This window comes from Chiloscyllium punctatum, chromosome 35 (assembly GCF_047496795.1).
Source record: "Chiloscyllium punctatum isolate Juve2018m chromosome 35, sChiPun1.3, whole genome shotgun sequence".
NCBI classification, from domain to species: domain Eukaryota; kingdom Metazoa; phylum Chordata; class Chondrichthyes; order Orectolobiformes; family Hemiscylliidae; genus Chiloscyllium; species Chiloscyllium punctatum.
This window is the reverse complement of record NC_092773.1, coordinates 21,202,649-21,229,904: the sequence shown is the minus strand read 5'-3', so window position 1 is coordinate 21,229,904 and position 27,256 is coordinate 21,202,649. Positions and strand designations below refer to the sequence as shown.

The following is a 27,256-nucleotide window of genomic DNA, read 5'->3' as shown; positions in this document are numbered from 1 at the left end:
AAGCTGATTTGGAAATACACCGGCATTCCTTCAGTGTCACTGGGTCAAATTCTGGGAATACCCTCTTTCACAGTTCACAGCAGGTGGACTGCAGCGGTTCAAGAAGCCAGCACACCACCACCTTCTCAAGGACAACTCGGGTTGGGTCCAAATTTGGGATGTTCTGGTGATTCAGAGACTGGGCAAAATGCAACAGAGGGAGGAAATAAATGTGGAGAATGACAAACAGACGATGAAAGGAATGGACAGAGAATGCAATAAGAATAGGTCATCAGTGAGATGATTACAACAAGAAAATGACAAGGCACTGCATTCAAAATGTATTAAGTAATAGTACAAATGAAGATAAACAAGAACAATTTCTGCAACTGAGATACAGCTGCAGGATGACCGAGATTGGGACTTGAACATTGACTGGTAGGTGGTGTTTAGGAAAGACAGCCAGTTGGGAAACGGTGGTTCTGTTAATTAAAGATGATATTTAGACAATGAGAAAGATTAATTCAGGAAACCAGGATATAAAGGCAGTCTGAATGGAGATGAGGAATTCTAAAGCAAAAGTTCGCTTGTGGGAGTTGTATATAGCCTCCTAACAATAACTGCATGGTAAGACAGGTTATCAAGGAAGAAATATAGGAACTTGTCAACAGGGTACAGTAATTATTCATAGGTGAATTTTACATATTGACTGTGAAAATCAGATGGCAAAAAGGAGTATTGAGGAGGGATTCGTCAAATGTTTTTGGGACAGTTTCTGAGACCAGCATGTTATGGCATCAACCAGAGAGTTTAAGCCCACCCGGTTTTGACCAATGGGATAAGATTAATTATTCACCTCATAGTGAAAGCAGGTAGGGAATAGTGACCATAATATGATTGACTTTTACATACCGTTCATAAGAGAGACATGTTGGTCAAAGAGGACTGTTTTGAACTTAAACAAGGGTAATTAGAAGGGCATGGTGCCAGCAAAAGGGAATTGGCAGTCAAGGTTAAGAGATTAGTAGAGACAGAGTGGCAAACATTTCAGGGGATATTTCAAAAACTGCAGAATAGATACATTCCAACAAATAATTTGATTTTTAAAAAAGTCAAAGTTAGTATCAAACTCAAAAAGACATATAATTTTGCAAAGATCGGTGGCAGGTCAGAAGATTGGACAAAATATAAAAAGCAGCCAAGAATTACTAACATATTAATGAGGAAGGAAAATTGGATTACAAGAGAAAATTCATCAAAAAGATAAAAATAGATATTGTAAAAAGAGTAACCAAACTAAGTGATCATCTGTTGGAAAAATGTCTGTGCAACTAAGAATAGAACAGAGAACAAAGGGAATTTACAGCCCAGGAACAGGCCCTTCGGCCCTCCAAGCCTGAGTCAATCCAAATCCACTGTCTAAACCTCTCGCCCAATTCCTAAGCATCTGTATCCCTCTGCTCCCCACCTACTCGTGCATCTGTCCAGATGCACCTTAAATGAATCTGCCGTGCCTGTCTCTACCACCTCTGCTGGCAACGTGTTCCAGGCACCCAGCACCCTCTGTGTGAAGTACTTGCCATGTATATCCCACTTAAACTTTTCACCTCTCATCTTGAACACATGACCGCTCGTTATTGAATCCCTCACCCTGGGAAAAAGCTTACCTAGCTTGTCTATACCCTTCAGGATTTTATAAACCTCAATCAGGTCCCCCCTCAATCTCCTTTTTTCTAATGAAAACAATCCTAACCTCTACTCAACCTGTCTTCATAGCGAGCACCTTCCATACCAGGCAACATCCTCGTGAACCTTCTCTGCACCCTCTCCAAAGCGTCCACATCCTTTTGGTAATGTGGTGACCAGAACTGTACGCAGTGGTCTAAATGCGGCTGAACCAACGTCCTGTACAATTTTAACATGACTTGCCAGCTCTAATACTCAATACCCTGTCCGATGAAGGCAAGCATACCGTATGCCTTCTTGGTCACACTACCCACCTGCGCAGCTACCTTCAGGGTACAATGGACCTGCACTCCCAGATCTCTCTGCCCATCAACTTTTCCCAAGGCTCTTCCGTTTACAGTACAGTACAGAATGGAGGATAAAAGATAATGCCAGACAAATTGAACAAATATTTTGTGTTGGACTTCACTACGGCAGATACGGCAGAGTAGCATCCCAAAAATAGTCAATCAGGAATTGAAAGAGAGGGAGGAACGCGGGGAAATTACCATTACCAGGGAAGTAGGATGGAGTAAATTGTTGAAACTGTGAATTGACACGTCTGCAGGTCCTGATCGCAGTTCATCCCAGGGCCTTAAAAGAAGTAGGTAGTGAGACAGTTCATGTGTTGTTTCTAATTTGCAACACATTAGAGTCAGGGAAGGTTCTTTTAGATTGAAAACTAGCCAATGTAACTCATTAATTCAAAAAGGGAGTTGAGACAGAAAGCAGGAAACTGCAGGTCAGTGAGCTTTTATTTTCTGTCGTAGAGCTGTGCAGCACGGAAACAGACTTTTCAGTCCAACTCGTCCGTGTCAACCAGATATCCGAAATTAATCTCGTCCCATTTGACAGCAGTTGGTCCGTATCCCTCTGAACCCTTCCTATTCATATACACATCCAGACGCCTTTGAAATGTAATTGTACTAGCCTCCACCACTTTGTTTGGCAGCTCATTCCAGACACACGCCACCTTTTGTGTGAATAAGGTGTCCCTTAGGTCCCTTTTAAATCTTGCCCCTCTCACTTTAAATCTCTGCCCTCTAGTTCTGGACTCCCCCACCCCAGGGAAAAGACCTTGTCTATTCACGCTATCCATTGCCCCTCATGATTTTGTAAACTTTTATGAGGTCAACCTTCGGGCTCCAATGCTGCAGGGAAAACATCCCCATTCTGGATTAGTGGTGCTGGAAGAGCACAGCGGTTCAGGCAGCATCCGAGGAGCAGTAAAATCGACGTTTCAGGCAAAAGCCCTTCATCAGGAATTATTCCCAATGAAGGGCTGAGAGTATTTGTGATTACTTTGCCCGAAACGTCGATTTTACTGCTCCTCGGATGTTGCCTGAACTGCTGTGCTCTTCCAGCACCACTACTCCAGAATCTGGTTTCCAGCATCTGTAGTCATTGGTTTTACCTACCTGGAAAACATCCCCAGCCTATTCAGCCTCTCCCACAACTCAAACCCTCAATCACTGTTAATATCCTTGTCAATCTTTTCTGAGCCCTTTCAAGTTTCACAACAACCTTCCTATAGCAGGGAGACCAGAATTGCAGCATTCCAAAAGTGGCCTAACCAATGTCCCGGGGGATAGGTTCAAGATAAACCAGCACAGCCGACATGATTTTGCCAAAGGGTAATCATGTTCAACTGATGTATTGGAGTTCTTTGAAATAACTTCTGCTGTGAAATATGGGGAACCTGTGTTACATTTGGATTTCCAGAAGGCATTTGAGAAGGTTCCACGTCAAAGGATATTGCAGAAGATGAAAGCTCATGGTGTGGTGGATAGCCAACTGATATGGATAGACGATTAGCTGGCCGTCAGAAAGCAGACAATAGGAATACATAAATCCTATTCAGCGATGTCTTGAGTTGTCTGCGAGAGCTGTTGGTACGTTAGCCTGAACACTTCACAATTTACATGAATGATTCGGATGAAGGGTTCAAAAGTATGATCACTACATTTTCTGATTACACAAAGATAGGAAAATGAACTGTAAAGAGGATATCAGGAGCTACAAAGAGATATGGAGAGGTGAGACGGGGAAAGATATGACTCATGGAGAACAATGTGAGAAAGTGTGAAATTGTCCAACTTGGCAGAAAGACTGAAGAGGATGCATTTACCGGAATGGTGAGAAGTTGCAGACCTCTGAGATACAGAGATCTGGGTGTCCAAGTGCATGAGTCACTGAAAGTCTGTGCAGGTACAACCAGGAAGGAGAAAATCTGGACTGAGACCTGGATTGAGTGGATTTCTTTATGAGGAAAGGCTCGGTAGGCGAGGCTTGTAGCCTTTGGAGGTGACCGAACTGAAACGTGTAAGATTCTGAGGGGACTTGACCAGGTAAATGTTGAAAGGACGTTTCTTCTTGTGGGAGAATTGAGAATTAGGGGTCATAGGTTAAAAATATAGGGGCACCCATTTCATTGATATTATCCATCATTTGGTGTTGAGTACGATTGCCCAGCTCGGGCTATGTGTCACAGGTCGTGGGCTCTGTGGGCCGATGAGGCCGATCCAGGAGCCAAAAGTGTTTTCAAGAGGTGGAATTGGACCATTAAATAAAGAGATGAGGAAACTTAGCCTTTCTCTGAGAGTATTTGTGATTACTTTGCTCAAAAGGTGGCAGGCGTGGAATCTGTAAATACTTTTAAAGCAGAGGGAGATATATTCTTGATGACCAAGAGGGATGAAGGATTATCAAGGATATGCAGGAATGGAGAGCTGAGGTTAAAATTAGTGCAACCTATCAAACTGGAGAGCAGGCTGAGAAAGCACTGCATTCTATTCTTGTTCCTTTTTCATATGCTTGACAAGAACTTAATGAATGTTCAAAAAAGCACTTGGCAACTCCCTCTTGGCTTAAATCTGCCTGAGAACCTGGGGTTTGGTCAAATGCTTGCTGTTCCTTTGAGACACCAAAGGTCTGAGTTGAGACTTTTTTTTTCTGTTGTGGTACATTACAGGGGCTCATTCGATGATGCCGTTACACGATTCTACACTGCCTGTGTGCTGGAGGCTTTTGCCTATTTACACAGCAAGGGAGTCATTTACAGAGATTTGAAGCCAGAGAACATCATTCTCAACCACAGAGGTTATGCTAAGCTGGTAAGCACTGTACCGCAGGGAGGTATGGGGATGTAGGATGCAGTGGCAAAGGAGCTTATCCAGAAGGTAGGAGAAACTTAGAATCTGAGTGGGTGATACTGAGTTACAGGACACCATGCAGGTAGATGGAGTGACAAAGGTTGTGGCACAGATAGGAAATGGTATAATCAGACTGTTCTTTTCCACTGTGACTGGGATTCCGAAAGGCATATTGTCCGGTCAGTGTCAGGGTTAAGGACATCCCTTCACACTTAGAAAAGAGCTTGGAGGAGGAAAGGGAGAAATTCAATTGTCATGGTCCATGAATGAACCAACAGCACAGACTGAGCCCTTTACTGGGGGCGGCTGAAGAGCTTGGTTGGAAAGTATAATGTTACCAAGGAGGATGATAATCTGAGAACTTTAGAAACCTGCAAAGCAAGACCAGAAACATTTCCCATGACTAACCTGTTAACCTACACATCCCTGGACACTACGGGCAATATAGCATGGCCATTTCACCTAAACTGCACATCTTTGGATAATCAAAAGAAACCAGAGCACCCAGTGGAAACCCACACCAACACTGAGAACGTGCAAACTCCACACAGTCATAGAGTCATAGACAGACATAGAGATGGACAGCATGGAAACAGACCCTTTGGTCCAACCCGTCCATGCCGAACAGATATCCCAACCCAATCTAGTCCCACCTGCCAGCACCCGGCCCATATCCCTCCAAACCCTTCCTATTCATATCCCCATCCAAATGCCTTTTAAATGTTGCAATTGTACCAGCCTCCACCACTTCCTCTGGCAGCTCATTCCATACACGTACCACTCTCTGTGTGAAAAAGTTGCTCCTTTAGTTCTCTTTCCCCTCTCATCCTAAACCTATGCCCCTCTAGTTCTGGACTCCCCGATCCCAGGGAAAAGACTTTGTCTATTTATCCTTTCCAAGCCCCCTCATGATTTTATAAACCTCTATAAGGTCACCCTTCAGCCTCCGACGCTCCAGGGAAAACAGCCCCAGCCTGTTCAGCCTCTCCCTGTAGCTCAAATCCTCCAACCCTGACAACATCCTTGTAAATCATTTCTGAACCCTTTCAAGTTTCACAACATCTTTCTGATAGGAAGGAGACCAGAATTGCATGCAATATTCCAACAGTGGCCTAATCCTTGTCCTGTACAGCCGCAACATGACCTCCCAACTCCTGTACTCAATACTCTGACCAATAAAGGAAAGCATACCAAACGCCTTATTCACTATCCTATCTACCTGCGACTCCACTTTCAAGGAGCTATGAACCTGCACTCCAAGGTCCCTTTGTTCAGCAACACTCCCCAGGACCTTACATAAAGTGTTTAAGTCCTGCTAAGATTTGCTTTCCCAAAATGCAGCACCTCACATTTATCTGAATTAAACTCCAACTGCCATTTCCCAGCCCATTGGCTGGTCCAGATCCTGATGTAATCTGAGCTAACCTTTTTCGTTGTCCACTACACCTCCAATTTTGGTGTCATCTGCAAACTTACTAACTGTACCTCTTAGGCTCACATCCAAATCATTTATGTAAATGGCAAAAAATAGAGGACCCAGCACCGATCCTTGTGGCACTCCACTGGTCACAGGCCTCCACTCTGAAAAACAACCCTCCACCACCACCCTCTGTTATCAACCTTTGAGCCAGTTCTGTATCCAAATGGCTAGTTCTCCCTGTATTCCATGAGATCTAACCTTGCTAATCAGTCTCCCATGGGGAACCTTGTTGAACACCTTACTGAAGTCCATATAGATCACATCTACTGCTCTGCCCTCATCAATCTTCTTTGTTACTTTTTCAAGAAACTCAATCAAGTTTGTGAGTCATGATTTCCCACGCACAAAGCCATGTTGACTACCCCTAATCAGTCCTTGCCTTTCCAAACACATGTTCATCCTTTCCCTCAGGATTCCCTCCAACAACTTGCCCACCACCGAGGTCAGGCTCACTGGTCTAGAGTTCCCTGACTTGTCCTTACCGCCCTTCTTAAACAGTGGCACCACTTAAACAGTCACCCAAGGTTGGACTTGAACAATGTCCCAGATGCTAACAAAAAGCATTGCTAGCCACTGAGTCACCATGTCATCCCAGGCCACGACACTAAAGGTTGTTTCACAAGAGTTCATGCACTTAGACGTAATACACTTCCAAAAATTAAGGATTGATTGAAGGTCATAAAACAAAATTATTAGAATAAATGAGTCATTTTCAGGTAAAAAGATCAATGCTGGAACCTTGGCTATTTACGGTGTGTTTCCATTACTTAGACGAAGGACTGAATGCACCAGTTTGGTGATACTTGCCTTTGTAAGGTGTCTGTAAGGTATATTGATGAAGTTCAGCAGGAAAGAATATGACAGTTTAGATATTATGGGAACTGTTATGACACAGCGATGAACCCTTCTGTGAATTAAACCAGACACCCAGAAACGCTTACCTTGCCTCATAATCTGTTAAAATATGAGTGACAGAGAACTCCCAAATTCCACTGTTCACAGAAAATAATATCAATTCATTCTTCAACTCTAAATGTGAACAGAGTTACTCTAAATGTTAAACAACAACTATTCACAACTCTTGACCCCCTCTCTCTTAACTGCTTATCTCCTGCCTCCAGCTCTATGACAATATGCTGTTCCAGTAAGACACTTACTAAAATTATGTCAACTTAATTTCAAAACCACATGGCGGCTGTTGTCTTCAGTGTCTGTCGTCTTCCGGCTGAAGATCTTCCTGGATCGTCGACTTTCTTTTTACTGCGGATATGTTTCACATGAAAAGATACCTTTTTGATAAAGAGTGTTTCCTAATTTTTTGGATCTGTGTTGACGGCACAGTTGCTCTGTCTGATTTTCAAAATGCCTGCCTTGTTATATCCCCAACATTAGATCGTCTCATTGATTCGAAGTTGGTAAAACAATAAATTCAAACACAACTGGGTTTTAGTATCCTGGGGCATAATTTAAACTGGTTAAATTAGAGTTGTTGTCAAAACAGCAACCAACACAGGTATCTATTTCACAGCCAAATGTTACATATTTTCAATTTTCCAGTACACTTTAAGACTGCCATCTAGTCATATCATACAGGTGCTTGTAAGGTTTCAGTTCAGAACAGTATTCAATCTTTCTTAAAGGGACAGTACATACCTTCAACTCCGATCAGGAATATGAGATAATCTGTGAAGTATATTCAAGGCTGACTTAGACAGATGTCTAATTAGGAAGGGAATCTGGGACTAGGAGGTCAAGGCAGGAAAGTGGAGTTGAGAATGATCAGATCAGCTATGGTCTCATCGAACAGTGGTGCAGGCTTGGCAGGCTGAATGGCTTCCTTCAGTTCCTGTACCTAATGGTCGTCTTAAACAAAGTGTTCACTTCTGTAGGAAGAATAGAAAAGCAATGTTACTAAACAGTCTGATTAAGTGTTGATGCTCAAAGGACTTTAAGAGTGTTGTGTGTATTTTTAGTCCCAAGGTCGGATATATTTGTCTTAGGGATTGCAATAGAGATTCCATCAACTGACCACTGGGACTAGAAGGCTGTTGTGAGAAGATGAACTGGTAGAATGGGGCTTCTCCTCTCTGGAGTATAGGGGACTGAGTGATGATCCCATTCAACCATCCAACAGCCTGAGGACACTTGATCAGAGTATTGGCAAGTGGCTTTTTTTCCTCGACTGTTTTGTCAAGAATGAGGGGTCGAATCTCAGCACAGAGAGATAGCATTTTAGAACTAAGACTGGGAGAATTGTCTTCAGAGCAATGTGATGCCTGTGCATCCAGCGATTACTAATCCCTTTGGATCAAATGACCATTTGATTAAATTAGTATTAAGTCTTCCTATTTCAATAAGTGGCTAATCTATCTAGTTAGCCATGATAATTCGGAGGGTGATTTTCCCAACTGCGATCACCTGAGTAAGGTGACAGAGGAGGACACCATGAACAATAACGTAGTCTTAAGGCTATTTGTCGGGGAGCAGAAAATAGGAAGCTGAAGGAGGTTGTTCAGCCTGTCGAGTCTTCTCTCCCATTCAGAGCTGTCTGATCATCCTCAATTTCACTTGCCTGTTTTTATCTTGGAGCCCGACGTTCCCTTACTGATGACAAAGCGATCAGCCTCAGCCTTGAATATGCATCATTATCACAACTTCAGCAGCTGTCAGCTGTAAAGAGTTCCACAGTTAGTGTAACATCAGCATAAACGAAAATACAATATATATGTATGGGGTTGTTGTGATGCAGTGGCAGCATCCCTATCTCTGAGTCAGGACTTCCACATTCAAGTCCCACTACTCCAGAGATGTGGAATATCATCCCTCAACAGGTTGATTAGAAAATATATACTATCAGTAATGTGAACATTAAAAGATAAAGTCAGTGACATCCCAATATTTAGATATTTTGTTTCATTTATTATTTGCAGGGGCGAAGTCCTTTTGCGTTTGAACCAAACTTTAGGAGCCTCTTCAATGTGGAGTTAAAACTCGGCAAGTCTGGCTGCACCTTCTGTTCAGCTGTTTGCTTCAGCTGCTCCACACTTAAACCTGCTGGGCGGAAGACGGGTGGGAACTGAGCAGTGCGATTGATGAAAATATTGGTCAGGTCATGAGTATCTGAGATAGAGAAACAGAGTTAAAGCTTCAGGTCGATGTTTCACAGGAATGGGGAAGTGTTAGTCATCGATCAACTTCCAAACAAAGAGTCCGGGATGAGAACAGGAGGGAAACCCAGCATGACTGGGTTGGATGACTGCTTTGCAGAATGCTTTTTCAGGTTGCAAGCCTGACACTGAGACTCTGGGCATTTTATCATGTTTGTCCTGGACTCTCGTCCCAATCTGACCTCTCTGTTTTTGGTCTCCAGCACCTCATCTTTGGAAATAGACAATGAGTTCCAACTATTCCAGGTCACAACGACTTTGTCCATTTCAGTTTTCCTGTTGGACCACTTTGAAGACTCATTTTTCTTTATTTATTTGCACCTTTGCTCCTCTCCTTTTGCCTCCCACTGTTGACATATTTTTCTCACATAATCTCTTATGCATTCCACCCCCTCCCTTTGTTGTTTTTTTTTCCCTTCATCTGTCAAAGCTTGTTTTTGCTGCAGTTATCCAGGGTCTTGATGAGGCCGTACCTTGAGTATTGTCAGCAAGTTTTGGTCTTCAAGTCTGAGCCGGGGGAGGGGGACACATTGTTGCTGCTGAGGGAATTCAGAGAAGGTTCACCAAACTGATCTCTGGGACGGCAGGACTGATATATGAAGAAAGACTGGATCAACTGGGCTTGTACTCACGGGAATTTAGAACGAGAAGGGGAATCACACAGAAACATATGAAATCCTGATGGAACTGGACAGACAAGACGCGGGAAGAATGTTCTTGATGTTGGGGAAGTCCAGAATTAGGGGTCACGGTCGAAGAACAACAGGTAAGCTGTTCAGGACTGAGATGAGGAAGAATTTCTTCACTCATAGTTGTGAACCTGTGGAATTCTCTCCTGGAGGAAGCTGTTGGGACCAGGTCACTAGATATATTCAAGAGGGAGATGGATGTGGCCCTGGTGGCTAAAGGGATTGAAGTAGGTGGGGGGAGGTGGGGGGTGGGGGTGGAGAGAAAGCAGGATGGGATACTCAGATTGCATGTTCAACCATGATCATATTAAATGGCGGTGTGGACTCGAAGGGCTGTATGGCCTATTCCTGCCCCTATTTTCTATGGTTCTGTGTTAGCTCAGAACACAGGTCATCGACCTGAAACTGTTTCTCTATGCACAGATGCTGCGTGATCCATTGAGCTTTCCAGCACTGCCTTACTTGAGAGAGAAGGTGCATTCAACAATCTTCGAGGACAATCAGTTCAGGGAACTTGCTGTGTGGGAATCTCGAGTGCAAATAAAAATTAATCAGGTTGCCACAAAATAAGATACATTGTGAGTGCATACACACCCGAAGCGCACACATCTAGACATGGATGGAGAAGAGAACATTGTCTTCGATCTCTGATAACAAGTGTCGAGAATTAGCTGGGAGAAGGTAATCAGGAGGGCTAATGGAATTTTAGTCCTTAATTCAAGGACGTTGGAGTGTAAGAGTAGGGAAGTCTTACTGCAACTGCATCCGGGGTACTGTGAGCTGTTATTTAAGGAACGATATTATTTCATTGGAGGGAGTTCAGAGAGGGTTCACTCGGATGATTCCTGGTGTGGAGCGATTGTCTTATGAGCAAAAGCTAAACAGGTTCAGAGTTGACTCATTCGAATTTTGACCAATAACAAGTGACCTCCTGAACATGTATCAGATTCTTAAGGGGCTTGACAGGATAAATTCGGAGAGGATGTTTCCCCTCATGAGAGAGTCTGGTACCAGAAGGCACCGTATCAGAATAAAGGGGTGCCAATTTAAGACCGAGGTGAGGAGGAATTTCTTCTTTCACAGAGTTGAGAGCCTTTGGAACTCCTTGCCACAGAGAGCTGTGGGGGCAGAGTCCTTTTGTATAGTTAAGGGTCCTGTAAGATTCTTGATGAATAGGGAATCAGGGATTATGGGGGAAAGGTAGGACAGTGGATTGGGGAATATTGGATCAGCAATGATCCTATTGAATGGTGGTGCAGTCTCAAAGAGCTGAAGGGCCTATTCTTGGTCCTAATGCTTGTGGTCTAAGTACAATAAATATAGCAGAAGTAGGTCCTTCTTAGAGAAGAACAATATTAATCCCATACCCCTTCCTGTTGTTCCTCTGGTTAGGTACATACAAAGTTAGGAGACTATCATTGAATCTGCCTCTGTCACTCTCCGATATTGCAATATAGATCTGAATTGCTTATTACATCAACGTTATTTCTCTTATGCTCACTCTGGTTCTTTTGTCATTCACCTTAAATTCCTGGCATTTGGTTCTCAAATCCTCATCCAATCTTGGATAGAAACGGTGGGATGGTGAGGTAATTCAGTAGCTCCTTCCCTATAGAAGTCTTAACACTTGAAAAGTTAAAACAGCGTGTGCTGGGATCTAAAACGAGATAATTCAGCCGAACGTTTATGTAGTTAAAACTGACTTTAGGTACAGGGCTTGTATCTGGCAGTTGAGAATATGAAAACGAACACACTAGGAATTTCCCCTGAAGACAAAATTGCAGAATCTAACATTTTTTTATCACTTCTGACAGATTTCTGAAAAGTAATTGGATAGCTATAACAGATGTTCAACTAGTCATTGGTAAGATCAGTACTAACAGAGAGTTTGTGTCCTCACATGAAAACTGGAGCCACATCATGTAAGATTTCTGACTGGGTTTGTTGAAATGGCTTTTCCTATTAAGCTTTCAGCTGCTGACAAACAGAGCAGTTAAACTTTCTTTTTGACTAGAAACACTGGACACTGGTGAACATGAGAACTGCTGGAGTCGTGGAGAGTGAGAAAGATTAACGAAGGCTACAGCAGGATGCAGATTGGGGTGGCACAGTGGTGAGCACTGCTGCCTCACAGCGCCAGGGACCCGGGTTCAATTCCCACCTCGGGCAACTGTCTGTGTGGAGTTTGCACATTCTCCCCCGTGTCTGCGTGGGTTTCCTCCGGGTGCTCCAGTTTCCTCCCACAGTCCAAAAATGTGCAGGTTAGGGTGAATTGGCCACGCTAAATTGCCCATAGTGTTAGGTGAAGGGGTAAATGTAGGGGACTGGGTCTGGATGGGTTGCTCTTCGGAGGGCCGGTGTGGACGTGTTGGGCCGAAGGGCCTGTATCCACACTGTAGGGAATCTAATCTAATCTAATCTAATCGAGATCAGTTGGAAAGTTGGGTGGAGAAAGGGTAGATGGAGTTCAATCTGGACAAGTGAGAGGTGATGCATTCTGGGAGATCAAATGCAAGAGGAAAGTAAATGGCAGGACCCTTAGGAGCATCGAGGGACAGAGAAATCTTGGAGTGCAAGTCCACAGCTCCCTGTGTGTGGCAACACAAGTGGATCAACACAGGGTTGGGTCATTGAGGATAAAAGTTGGGAATTCATGTTGCAGCTGTAGTAAACTTCAGTGGGAGTACTGCATGCAGTTCTGTTCACCACATTCTAGGAGGGACGTGGAGGCTTTGGAGAGGGTGCAAAAGAGGTTTTCACAGCAGGTTGGCCGGATTGGAGTGTTAGCTCTTGGTGAGATCGGGTAAACGTGAACCGTTCTTAATAGGGAATCGGAGACTGAAGGTCGACGTGATAGAAGTCAATAAGATCGAAAGATGGGAGGATAGTCAGTGTGTCTTTCCCAGGCTATAAATGTCAAATATTAGGAGGCATAGGTTTAAGGTTAGAGGGGAAATTTAAAAAGAGATTTGTGAGGCAAGTGTTTTTACAAAGAGGGTGGTAATTTTCTGGAATGCGCTGGCAGGGGAAGTGGCAGAAGCATATATGATAGCAAGGTTTAAGAGGCATTTAGACAGATCTACCATCAGATTAGAGGGATACACACCATGTGTAGACAGATGGGATTAGTTTAGTTTGGCATCATGCCTGACAAATCTGTTAGAATTCTTTTGAGGATATAACATGCAGGTTAGACCAGGGAGGACCAATGGATGTTCTCTCTCCGGACTTCATGAAGGCCTTTGACAAGGTGCCGCACAGGAGGCGACTGACTAAGATATGGGCCCATGGTGTCAGAGACAAGGTGCTGGCGTGGATAGAAGCTTCGCTGTCTGGGAGAAAGCAGGTAGTGGGGATAGAAGGGTCCTTCTCAGGATGGCAGCTGGTAACAAGTGGTGTTCCACCAGGCTCAGTGTTGGGACCACAACTTTTCACTTTCTACATTAGCTATCGAGATGAAGGAACTGAGGGCATTCTGGCTCAGTTTGCAGACGATGCAAAGATAGGTGGAGGGATAGGTAGCATTGAGGAGGCTGCAGAAGGATTTGGACAGGTTAGGAGAGTGGGCAAAGAAGTGGCAGTTGGAATACAACGTACGAAACTTTGATAGGAAGAACAGAGACATGGACTATTTTCTAAATGGGGAGAAAATTCAGAAGTCTGAAGTGCAAAGAGACTTGAGAGTTCTAGTCCAGGATTCTCTCCCAGTAAACTTGCAGGTTGAGTCAGTAGTGAGGACGGCAAATGCAATGATGGCATGTATTTTGATAGGATTTGAATATAAAAGCAGGGATGTCCTTCTGAGGCTGTATGATGCTCTGGTCAGACCATGTTTGGAGTATTGTGCACAGCTTTGGGCCCCATGTCTCAGGAAGGATGTACTTGCCCTGGAGCGTGTTCACAGGAAGTTTATGAGAATAGTCCCAGGAATGAAAAGCTTAATATATGAGGAACATTTAAGATCTCTGGGTTTATACTGTATGGAGTTGAGAAGGATGAGGGGGATCTAATTGAAACATACAAAATACTGAATGGCCTGGGCACAGTAGATATTGGGAAGATGTTTCCATTACGAGGAGAGACTGGGACTCAAGGGCACAGCCTTCGAGTAAAGGGAAGACCTTTGAGAACAAAGATAAGGAGAAACATTTTCAGCCAGAGAGTGGTGAATCTATGGAATTGTTTGCCACAGAAAGCTGTAGAGGCCACGTCATTGAGTATATTTAAGATTGAGGTAGATAGATTCTTGAGGATCAAGGGTTATGGGGAGAAAGCAGGAGAATGGGGTTGAGAAATTTAGCAGCCATATTTGAATGGTGGAGCAGACTCGATGGGCCATTTGCCTACTTTCTTCTCTTATACTTTACGGTCTTATCATGGTCAGCATAGATGTGGTGAGCTGAAGTATGACGATACTGTAGCTTTAAGAGGTGTATTTTGTCCTTGTTTTTTGAAGAAAGAATAAGACAGAGGTGCTGAGTGGTCTGCTCAAAGCCAATAAAATGTTTGTGAGGCCTTGGTTTTTTTCCCCAAGTTTGAACAATAGAAGCAGCCTGAATGGGTGGGGCCAAGTTTCCACAGAAGCAGGGTTTTTAGTTTTAGCTTTCTGCAGTTGCTAGGGTATTGAAGCTTGATGTGGACACTCTTATTCCTCTTTGTTACCGCTCAAAGCTGGAGTTCTCTTCCTGCTGCTAGAATTGCACATGAGATAATCCATTTTAGTGAATTTGTCTCTGCCAAGGGAGGGACATTACTATATTGGAACACATATGGATATTTTTGTTAAGCATTTCAATAGAGGTAGAATTAAGCTCATTGTTTTATTCTTATTTAGTCTTTTTTAAAACTGTTCTGTAAAATACAAGTTTGTTTTGCTTGAAATCGAGTAGTCTGGCCAATCGAATTGCTTCCGGAACGCAACGCCTCAGAGTCACCTGTAAAATCGGCAAGAGTTAGGGTCGAGCCTATCTTGATATATTTTTGGGGGCGGGGGGTTTCAGTCTGATTCATAATAACACGACACTCTCAACTGTTGTCAGTGAGTCAGGCATCAATTAAAACAGGAACTCGTTGAATCTTCATTTCACGTCAATGAAACAAACATGCAAGAGGTGGCACTGGTCAGGGGTGAGAGGTAGGATCCATGCCTGAATGGTTTTCCTCTGTCTAGTCCTGGGGGGTGCTAGGAGCTACAAGTGCAGCAAGTCTGGGGATTGAACTTTGTTTTAGTCCAGGTCTGTGTGACTCAGAACCACCGAACACAGTGGCACATCTGAAATGTGAAGCCTTTAGTTGGTGGCATGAGCTTGACCTTGTCCTGACGATTCCTGATGATGGGATCTTCCTGCTCCTCGGATGCTGCCTGACCTGCTGTGCTTTGCCAGCACGACTCTTGACTCTAATGTCCAGTATCTGCAGTCCTCACTTCTGCCTTCACAGCATAAGGGCCTGTTCCTAAAGCTCCATTCAACATGTTCCGAAATGAGTAGGACAGTGCGCACAGTACAGTGGGTCAAATGATTAATTGGTGTTGTCACAAATTAGGTGGATTTTGGCTTTGCTAAGAGAATCGGATTTGGGAAGAAGACCTGGACTTTCTGTGGAACCCCTGAGTATGTTGCCCCCGAGATCATCCTCAACAAAGGTCACGACAGCTCTGCGGATTACTGGTCCTTGGGTATCCTAATGTATGAGCTTCTGACTGGCAGGTGAGTGACTGTGGGTTGTGTTTTTATAATTCAGTTTACCCCCTGTGTCACCTAAGATAATGACCTGAGAACTGACGACAGTGTGACCTTGGGCCCCACACCTCAGCCAAGAAAGATTTATTAACCCTGGGTCCAATCCAGAGGAGATGCCCGGGAATGATCAGAGGAAAGAAAGGCGTAACATATGAGGAATGTTTGAGGATTCCGGGTCTATACTCGATGGAGTTTAGAAGGATGAGGGGGATCTCATTGAAACGTACAGAATACTGAATAGCCTGGACAGAGTAGAGGGAAGATGTTTCAATTGGTGGGAGAGATTGGAACCCGAGGGCACAGACTTAGACCCTTTGGAACAGAGATAAGAGAAATCTCTTCAGCCAGAGAGTGGTGAATCTATGGAATTCACTTCCACAGAAGGTTGCGGAGGCCAGGTCCTTGACTATATTTAAAACAGCGACACATAAAGTCATGATTGCCAAAGATCAAAGATTACGGGGAGAAAGTAGAAAATGGGGTTGAGAAACCTGTCAGCCTTGATTGACCAGCAGAGCAGATCTGACGGGCAGAATGGTCTAATTTCTGCTCCGATGTCTTTACGGCCTAACTCTCCTGTACGCGCACTGATGTGAACCAGGGCAGCAACCTGTGAACTTAACCCATGTCTCTGCGTGGCCCGTGCCAGTGAGTCAGGGAGGAGAAAGTGAGGACAGCAGATGCTGGAGATCAGAGTCGAGAGTGTGGTGCTGGAAAAGCACAGCAGGTCAGGCAGCATCCGAGGAGCAGGAGATTCAATGTTTCGGGCATGAGTCCTTCTTCAGGAATTCCTGATGCCCCCAAACGTCGATTCTCCTGCTCCTCAGATGCTGCCTGACCTGCTGTGCCTTTCCAGCACCACACTCTCGACTCTTGTCAGAGAGTCAGGCAGCAATTAAACCAGGAATTGACTGAGTCTTCATTTAAGGTCAATGAAGCAGACACCCAGGAGGTGGTACTGGTCAGGGGTTAGAGGTAGGATCCATGCTGAAATGTTTTTCCTTTGTCTCGTCCTGGGGGTGCTCGGAGTTGCAAGCACAGCAAGTCTGGGGATTGAACTTTGTTTTAGTTCAGGTCTATGTGACTCAGAACACAGTGACACATCTAAACGGTGAGGCCTTTAGCTGGTGGTCTGATGCTGTGCTAATGACTGGGTGTCTCCCACAGGACATGATGTTTCACAAAACACTCAGCTCTGCACAGAGTTAGTTGATCGACAAAAATTGAGGTGTGCTTTATCTTAATTGTTTGTCGATTTGGATTTGGCACCTTCTCACAGTTCTTGTCCTGGGTTTTTCCTGTAGAGGCCAGAAGTGTTGCTGGGGACAATTCCAATGACCACTCCACGAATCCTGGAGATTATTCGCCCGACATTATTGGAGGCAGGTTTGATCCTGTGCCACAAAAACTGAAAGCACTGTAAACTTGCGGATTTTCCAGGACTTGTGGAGAGAAGGGTTTCCAACCCAGCGTCTCTCATATTTGAAACCCGGGCACTTTCTGGTTTTAAATTTGGATCCACAGTATTTTAAAAACCCTGTGAGAGACCGTTTCTGTTTTGACAGGAGTTCCCAGTTGGTATTCAGCGAGATTGGACAGTTCATTAATCCACCAGAGCAGAGTGGGATCCCATTTTCCTTTGTCTGACACTATACCCACTCTGGGTCTGCCACGGCTCGTGGTTTTCCACACGGACCAGGTTAGATCTGGTGCCGGGCAATTCCATCATCACAGCTGTGAGGAAGCCATTCAGCCCATTATTGCCTGTGCCAAGCCTTCGTGAAGGAGCTATTCCTGTTAGCCCCACTCCCCTGTTACCCCAGAATCCTGCAAACGTTTCCTTTTTTAAATAGAATTACTGCCCCCTCTGAATCAGTCTGAAGGGGTGAAGGCTGTCATGCACAAGGCTCCAGCCCCGGGAAACCTGCGTTTTCAATCAGATTCTAATGCTTTCACCACATGTGGAACTGCCAGTTCTGGTGCCGATCGTGGGAGCTGCGTCAGATTCTCCACGTCTTGTTTCCACAGCCCTCCGTTTTCTGGCTCTGACCCGATGCAAACGTACAACATCATCCTGAGAGGGATTGACATGGTTGAGTTCCCAAAGAAAATCACCAAAAATGCGGGCAATCTCATCAAGAAGCTGTGCAGGTGAGTGCCGGGCTGACCTGTCGAGTGGCGCGGTGGGCAAAGACCAAGTGGAAAGCCATGCTTTCGGAAAGTTCGAATCCTGAGGGGGCCGGTGTGAGTTGAAATGAATTGCATCGGTGCCGCTATGTCACAAAGGCGGGCATCGATGTAAAATCCCACAAGTTCAATCCGTGTTCACAGAAGGAGACCTCTCACTCCAACTGGGTCAAAGTTATTGATTGCAAAGCCATGTGGAATCACTGAAAACCTACGCTTTTTCACTCCTGTTGCAGTCTGAACCTAACGCTGGTTAGAATTCACCTAGTTATTTCATGCTGCCTGAAGCCTTTACATTTCACTCCCCGTTGTGTTCAGATGTATTTGTTTGGGTCGGTGTTATTTCTTTTTGTTCATTTCTGGGATGTGGATGTCGCGGGCTGGCCAGCATTTATTGGCTCATTCCTAATCGCCCTTGAGAAGGTGGCGGTGAGCTGTGTTCATGAACCGCTGCAGTCCACGTGCTGTGGGTTGACCCACACTGCCATCAGGGAGGGAATTCCAAGATTCTGACCCAGTGACCGTGAAGGAACGGCCGATATATTTGGTACATGGCTTGATGGGGAACTTGCAGGGGGTGGTTACTGCTGCCTTGTCCTTATGGATGGAATTGGTCATGGGTTCAGAAATTTGCCTTCGGATATTTGGTGAATTTCTGGATTATACCTTGAGGGTGGTACACACTGCTGCGACTGAGCATCGGTGGTGGATGGAGTGTATGCTTTGTCCTGGATGGCATCAAGGTTTCAGAGTTGTTAGAACTATGCCAATCAGGCAAGTAGAGGGTCTTAGCGAGTTTTGAGAAGATCTGTAGCTCGGGTTGATGTTCTGGATGTAAGTTTGCTCGCTGAGCTGAAAGGTTCGTTTTCAGACATTTCGTCACCACTCTCGGTAACATCATCAATAAGCCTCTGGTGAAGTGCTGGTGTTAATGACCCACTTTCCATTTATGTGTTTGGGCTTCCTTGGGTTGGTGATGTCATTTCCTGTTCTTTTTCTCTGAGACATCACCACAGGAAGTGATGTCATCAACCCAAGGAAACCTAAACACATCAATAGAAAGTGGGTCACTAACACCAGTGCTTCACCAGAGGCTCACTGATGATGTTACTTAGTATGGTGAGGAAACATCTGAAAACGAGCTTGACAGCTCAACGAACAAACTTACATCCATAAGTAGAGACTATGTCATCAGACTCCTGACTTGTGCCTTGTGGATGGTGGAAAGGCAAGAGGTGAGTTACTCACTGCCGTATTCCTAGCCTCTGACCTGCTTTTGTTGCCACTGTGTTTGTGTTAAATCCAGTTAAATTTCTGGTCAATGCTAACCCCAAGAATGTTAATGGTGGGGGATTCACCATTAAATATCAAGGGGAGTGGTAAGACTGTCTCTTATTCGAGATGGCCATTGTCTGGCATTTGTGTGTTGTGAGTGTTACTTGTCAGCCCAAGCCAGGATATTGTTCAGATTTTGTTGCATTGAACATGGACAGTTTCAGTATCTGAGGAGTCATGAATGGTGCTCAACATTGTGCACAACATTGTTCAGAGGTGGCCTTCAGGTCACTGACCACTCAGGTATTTAGCACTTTTGTCCATGCTTGAACCGAGGCTACACTGATGACAGGAGCTGAGTGGCTCTGGCAGAAGCCAAACTGGGTGTCACTGAGTCGGTGCTGCATGAAAGCACTGTTGATGACACCTTCCATCACCTTATTAATAATAGACTGAGCTTAGTGTTAACTGGCCAGGCTGGATTTGTCCTGTTTTCATGTACAGGACATGCACGAGCAATCTTCTACATTCTCAGGTAGATAGCAGGAGATGCAACTGGGGAGGGGAAGCTCATGTTTTTAGCTTCAAATTTCAGTTCAAAGTGAGACCAAAGCACACGTCTCCCTCACTGTTCGAACCAGATGTTAGACATTGGGAACAAGTTAAAATCTTAATTGAAGTGACAGTTTGTACTGTACTGCAACATTTTCTACATGTGAGACAGCAAATAATGGTTCCTGAGGAGGAGAAGCATTTTAAGCAAACAAGTTAATTCTTGGCTGACTGTCCAACTTGACATGAAGCGGGACAATTGTGTGATTCAACAGCGATTTGATTTATTTTGTGTGGTGAACAGAGTAATTCTGTGCCCTGCAAGCAGATTGAGGAATCCATGTTCAGTACTGCCTGATGCAGTGCAGTGGTCAACAACGCCTCACACAATTAACCCTGACGAGCAAAAATGGAGCAATTTGAGAAGTCACTGAAGTGAGGATGGGTTCAAAAGAGTACAATCGCAATTTGCAGCTCAATGAGCTTGAAAGTCCAGTGTGTTTCTGATCTTTTCTGGTAAAATCAAGTGCCATGCCCTTCCACCCTGTGTGGTCATTCAGCTAACTGGTCATTCAGGTCATTCAGTGGTTAGCACTGCTGCCTCACAGTGCCAGAGACCCGGGTTCAATTCCTGCCTCAGGAGTTTGTGTGGAGTTTGCACATTCTCCCCGTGTCTGCGTGGGTTTCCTCCGGGTGCTCCGGTTTCCTCCCACAGTCCAAAGATGTGCACGTCAGGTGAATTGGCCATGCTAAATTGCCCGTAGTGTTAGGTAAAGGGTAAAAGTAAGGGAATGGGAGGGTTACACTTCGGCGGGTCGGTGTGGACTTGTTGGGCCAAAGGGCCCGTTTCCACACTGTAAGTAATCTAACCCTTTCTGCATTTTTCTCAATAGGGACAACCCTGCTGAGAGACTAGGCAACCAAAAAAATGGAGTAAAAGACATACAGAAGCACAAGTAAGTGGCATGTCAGTGCTTCCTAATCAGAACTACAGAGTTGTGCGGAGCAGGAAGAAGTTGGGCAAAGATTAATATGCATATTGTCGATGGTAATAATCACTCGAGTCTTCCCAGTGCCTCACTGGAGAACTGGTACAGCAAAGAGAGCTTCAAACCCCCAGGGCTTTGGGGGAAATCAAGAGATGTGTTAAAGGAGGCGAGTCTATACATCAACAGAGCTGAGGTTGGAACAGGCAGATAGCAGTCTGCAAAGAATATTTCAGGAACAGGAAAAATCAAGTGCAGAGGAAAGTGCACAAATAATGTTGTTGAGTTGCAGGCACACATTGGCACTGCAGAGTACAATATAGTCGGTATTAAGAAAGACATTGCTTATAGAAGATGAGTTATTAGGAATTTAACATTCTTCGCGTCACGTTATCCAGGCAATGGGAGGGCAGGAAAAAGTGATGGCATCGGTCATATCGTAAACTATTCCAGCATCAGAGAGGGTTGACTGGAATTTGGAAATGTCTCTTACGTCAGTAATTAAACAATAGGAAGACTTCAAAGAGGTGATTATTCTGGTAAACACTTGTCTTTTTGAGCATAAAAAAAGATCCTAACTCTCGGCCCCCTGGACTGTCCAGGATACAGAAGCTTAATGCATTTGCACGGTTCAAAATACAGCAGACAATGAAAGTAAGTATAGAAACAATTACCTCTCATTTAAATTGTTCAAATAAACAGTTTGAGAATAAATTAGTGAATGTGAATGCAAACTGAAAGGTCTTTCACATAAACAAAAACCAAGGATCCATTTGTGGCGACAAAGGACAAGGTAGGGGGTACTGTTGGAGTGTTCTGAATCTGTCTTCAACAGTCAGCCAATTCACATGGAATTTGCTTCTGTGCCTGTTTTTCACAAAAGACCGGTGTTCCATATTTGCAAGAGATTCATATCAAGGGTTCATGAGAAAGGTGGAGCTGTACTAAACTTTTGACAGTTCTCTGGCCATGCAGAATTGTCGGGAGAAGGCAGACCATGTCCTGTCTTCACACCAGATGGCTGCTGGTTCTGATATTGAAAGGCCGCGACAGAGACTTTAATAGTTGGTGTCAAGTGATAAGTAAGTGAAGTGTGCTGTTCGGGTCTTAAGTGGGCAGGGTACTGGGTAGTGAAGGGACCAGGTAAGTCTTTACGATCCTTCATGTCCTGTGAGAGCAGTGAGAGTGAATGTTGGGCTGGGTTGAATTGGATCCAGCAATTGGGGCAGATGGGCCACACACAGGGAGTCAAGGTTCTGTGGGGAGGTGTCTGAGAGAGTCAACCATGGGGTCACTTGCATAGCTACTTTGGAGTAAGACTCCATATTTCATAGTCAAAAAAGCACAGCCAGTCAGGCAGCATCCAAGGAACAGGAGAGTCAACATTTCAGCATAAGCTCTTCATCAGGAATGTTGCGGGGGAGGTCCAGGAGATAAATGGGATGGGGGGGCCGTGGAAGGTAGGTAGATGAAGGTGGGGGTAACGGTAATAGGTTGGAGCAAAGGGTGAAGTGGATAGGTGGGAAGTAAGATGGATAAGTAGGACAGTTCATGAGGACAGTGCCAAGTTCGAGGGTTAGATCTGGGAAAAGGTGAGGTGTTCTTCGTCCAAGCATCGGATGGCTATGATTTGGCAGTGAAGGAGGCCCAGGACTGGGAGGGAGAGTTCAAGTGGTTACAGGGCTTGTTTAGTGTGTGTGTCCTGGAGATGTTCTCTGAAACATTCTGCAACTTAGCGTCCTGTCTCCCTGATGTAGAGGACACCACATCGAGAGTAGTGGACACAGTAGATGAGGTGTTTGTGCAGGAAAATCTCTGCCAGATATGGACCTAATGAGGAAATCACAGAGGAAATGGTCTCTATGGAATGCTGAAAGGGGTGGGGAGGGAAATCTTTCTCTGGTGGTGGGGTCTGATTTCGGTGGCAGAAATGGCAGAGGGTGATGTGTTGCATCCTGACAGCTGGTATGGACGGTGAGGACTGCAGGGGTTGGCGGGGGGGGGGGTGGGTGGGTGGTGGTGAGGTAGAGTCCAGGATGGAGGCGTGGGGAATTGGAGGAGTGCATTTCACAGAGACTATTTCCCCCCCCCCCGACTCCCTCATTAGGTCCATGCACTCCACCAACCCATCCTCCATTCCTGGCACCTCCTTCTGCTGCTATGAGAGGTGAAAAACCTGTGTCAACACCTCCCCCCTCATCTTAATCCAAGGCCCCAAATGATCCTTCTGCATCTGGCAGACATTTTCCCACACATCGAAACACCTCTTCTTTACACTGTGTCGTTGCCCTCTAATGATCTCCTCTACAGCGGGGAGACAGGACCTCAACCGTTTTGACTCTGATCTCCAGCATCTGCAGCCCTCACTTTCTCCATATTTACTCATCTAATTTTGCCTCAGTGACTGTTTAGTACAAGTTCTTTGATTTAAGTGAAGACTTTCAGAGGGTTCTTTGTGGAGAGGCATTGCCCAGAGGGACATTAATGCTTCCCAAGCCACACATCTCATCCACACTGGAATAATAGTTGTCTGATCAACTGGCAGAAAATCTGGGTCATTCTTCCATCAAAATAGGGGTTCTGCCAGTGGGGATGTTCGAGCACTGCTGAAAACCAACTGTGTGACAAGATAATCAGCCTAATTAACGTCCATCACAGGGACTCTTTCACAGACTTTGGGAAAAGTTCCCTTACCACTCGATGCCTGGACTCTGCCTCGGACCCTCCAACCCCATGTAATCAACGTGGATTTCACCAGTTTCCTTATTTCCCCTTCCCCCACCTTCTCCCAGTTCCAACCTGCCAGCTCAGCATCGCCCTCATGACCTTGTCCCACCTGTCCACCCTCCTTCCCACCTATCCGCTCCACCCTCCTCTCCGACTTATCACCTTTACTCCTACCTCCATCCACCAATTGCACTCTCAGCTACCTTCCCCCCCCCTTCCCCACCCCAACCAGCCCCACACCCCCTCCCATTTATCTCTCCATCCCTGAGATTCCCAGCCTCATTCCTTTTGCCCGAAACGTCAATTTTCCTGCACCTTGGATGCTGTGCTTTTCCAGCACCACATTCTCGACTCTAATCTCGAGCATCTGCAGTTCTCATTTTTGCCAATCCATGAAGTGAACAAGTCCTGCTCTGATTTGCTATCGCAAAATGCAGTACCTCGCATTTATCTAATTTGAACTCCACCTGCCACTCCTAAGCCCATTGGTCCAAGTGATGAAGATCGTGTTGTACTCTGAGGTACTCCTACTGCCATTATACTCTTCCAGGGATTCACTGGATTTCTCCTGTCTATACCTGACAGATGCTTCCTTCTTCTTCTTAACCAAAACCTCAATTTCTCTAGTCATCCAGCATTCCCTATACCTACCAGCCTTTCCTTTCATCCTAACAGGGATGTACTGTCTCTGGACTCTCATGATCTCATTTTCCAGCCGTCCCTTTACCTGCAAACACCTGCCCCCAGTCAGCTTTTGAAAGTTCTAGTCTAATCCCGTGAAAATTAGACTTCCTCCAATTTAGGACTCCAACTTTTAGATCTGGTCTATCCTTTTCCATCACTATTTTAAAACAAAGAGAACTATGGTCGCTGGCCCCAAAGTGCTCCCCACTGACACTCCAGTCACCTGCCCTGCCCTATTTCCGAAGAGTAGGTCACATTTTGCACCTTTTCTGGATGGTACATCCACAAACTGAATCAGAGAATTGAATATGGCAGTGCCAGTCATAGAGATGTACAGCACGGAAACAAACTCTTTGGTCCAATCTGTCCACGCTGACCAGATATCCCAACCCAATCTCGTCCCACCTGCCAGCACCCGGCCGATATCCCTCCAAACCCTTCCTATTCATATACCCATCCAAATGCCTCTTAAATGTTGCAATTGTACCAGCCTCCACCACATCCTCTGGCAGCTCATTCCATACACACACCACCCTCTGCGTGAAATGGTTGCCCCTGAGGTCTTTTTTGATATCTTTCCCTTCTCAATCCAAACCTCTAGTTCTGCATTCCCCACCCCAGGGAAAATACTTTGTCTATTTATCCTATCCATGCCCCCTCATGATTTTATAAATCACATTAAGGTCACCCCTCAGCCTCCAATGCTCCAGGGAAAAAAGCCCCAGCCTGTTTAGCCTCTCCATATAACTCAGATCCTCCAACCCTGGCAACATCCTTGAAAACATTTTCTGAACCTTTTCAAGTTTCACAACATCTTTCTGATGAGGAAAGTTAAAATCCCCTACCAAAATCACCCTATTATTCTTACAGATGCCGGAAACCTCCTTCCAAATTTGTTCCTCAATTTCCCGCTGACTATGAGAGAGTCTATAATGCCCCCTCTATAATCCCTTTCTTATTTCTCAGTTCCACCTAAATAACTTCCCTGGATGTATTTTCAGGAATATCCTCCCTAAAGTACAGCCAAAATGCCACTCCCCCTCCTCCCTGCCCCCTTTTCGATCCTTCCTATAGCATTTGTATTCTGGAACATTAACCTACCACTCCTGTCTATCCCTGAGCCATGTTTCTGTAATTGCTATGATATCCCAGTCCCATGTTCCTAGCCATGCCCTGACTTCATCTGCCTTCCCTGTTAGGCTTCTTGCACTGAAGTAAATGCAGTTTAATTTAATCAGTCCTACCTTGTTCCTTCCTGCCCCACCCACCAACGAGGGTAACTGATGTCATGGGTGCAGCAGTGAGATTTGAAGTCTATGGGATGAAGTAGCTGGTGTGAAAAACATGGGGTTCTGAATTAGCAAAAAAGAGCAGTCAGAATGGAGCTTTTGTGATCCAAGTCAGTGTTGCTGCTATTGGTCTTGCGTACAGGGCACAAGTTCACAGATGAGGATAGTAACAGACCAATGAAATGGACAAGCATATGTTTTTAATGTAATGTGGAACGATAGCTTCTGAGACTAACAGAGAGCTCAGTTTATGAGGAGTAGCACTGTGACTTTTCATCCTTTCTCTCTTGCAGGTGGTTTGAAGGTTTTAACTTTGAAGGGCTCAGGAAAGGAACACTGACTGCAGCCATAATTCCTAGTGTAAGTGATGCCTTTGGAGTTGAGAAGTGTTTGGGAAATGCAGTTTGCCTTCATACCTAGTTTATCCAGTATGTCACTCAAAGGCTGATGCTTGCAGATGGCTGAACCCCACTCTGGAATTGTTCTGCTTACTCTATTACTAAAAATACTCTGTTTCCCAATGGCTCTGGATAACTTGAATATATTATTTAAACAATTCAGGTGAAAACTGTTTTGGAACATTGGGCAAGGCCAGCATTTACTTGTCTCTGTGAGGTGAACTTCCACATGTGGTGTTTCCACGTAGCTATTGCCCCTGACCTTCCAGATGGAAGGCATTTGAAAGATACTGTCAATCAAGCAGCTTGCTTGGTCCTGCTGTTTCTTTTTTATTTTTCGTCTCAAAAGTAGTATTTGCCAATGCAAGTTAGAATCTTTACTTCTCCTTTGCAGGTGACGGGACCTCTGGACACCAGCAATTTTGACACCTTTCCAGAGGAAGAAGAGGAGGAACCTCCCGATGAGGATTCTGGATGGGATGTAGAGTTTTAGATCCAGACCACTGCTCATGGAGCTGGAGAGAAACGTGCAAACGGGACTGAAGAGTGAGCACAAAGCTGAAACCTTAGGAAGAGACATGTCAATTTGATGTAAATAAAAATGTTAAGCATTATTGTAATAGAATAAAAGGGGAAAGTCATGTTGTGTGGGTCCTGGTGCTGGTCTTGGGCCTTAATTAACCAAAGCAAAACTTGACATTTCGAACAATGTGCTCTCTTAGTCGCGACCCCTCCCGATGGCATTTCATCTTGTCCCTCAGCATAACAGATCATTTCTTAAACAGCATTAAAAAGATTTTCTTCTTTCAGCTGGAATCTAATGTCCTTCTCCCTCCCCCCCTTAACCTTAAAATCCAGATAACTTATTTATTGGAGCCACCTTTAAAGGTTCATGAAGACCTTGAATTTACTCTCACACCCTCACCAACAAAAATCTGCATATGCAGAAAATGAGAGTGGAGCTTTATTTTTCCACAATGACTACTGTTTTGAACAGCCTCCCTCACTGCAAACTGTATAAAGATGTTGCTTTTCAATTGATGGCATTAATGTGATTGACAGCTGTGATGGTAGTGCAGTCATCACAACTGTACAGCAGGTCACCGAGAACCTGGTGTAAGAGTGTCACTAAACCTGAAACACTAACATTGGTGTTTCCCATCCTCCCTTCCTCCTCACACCACCTACAAAAAGATGGCTTGATGAAGAGGAGACCTGGCAAGGT

At 44.8% G+C, this 27,256-nt stretch overlaps 1 protein-coding gene across 5 annotated transcripts in view; it reads left to right on the top strand.

The window, feature by feature from the left end:
- The window catches only part of LOC140459755 (cGMP-dependent protein kinase 1-like), an 88,983-nt gene extending 62,171 nt beyond the window's left edge, over window positions 1–26,812 (top strand). For 2 of the 5 annotated variants that reach the window (XM_072554250.1, XM_072554252.1), the window contains 6 exons: window positions 4,676–4,817; window positions 15,737–15,900; window positions 17,962–18,084; window positions 20,841–20,903; window positions 25,927–25,993; window positions 26,426–26,812. In XM_072554250.1, coding sequence (XP_072410351.1) covers window positions 4,676–4,817; window positions 15,737–15,900; window positions 17,962–18,084; window positions 20,841–20,903; window positions 25,927–25,993; window positions 26,426–26,524 — 658 coding nt within the window. In that variant the 3' untranslated portion in view covers window positions 26,525–26,812. Of the gene's footprint in view, window positions 1–4,675; window positions 4,818–9,266; window positions 9,919–9,949; window positions 10,270–15,736; window positions 15,901–17,961; window positions 18,085–20,840; window positions 20,904–25,926; window positions 25,994–26,425 lie in introns of those variants that run through there. The other 3 variants (XR_011953860.1, XM_072554253.1, XM_072554251.1) reach the window with 3 other exon arrangements.
- The last annotated feature ends 444 nt before the right edge of the window (window positions 26,813–27,256 follow it).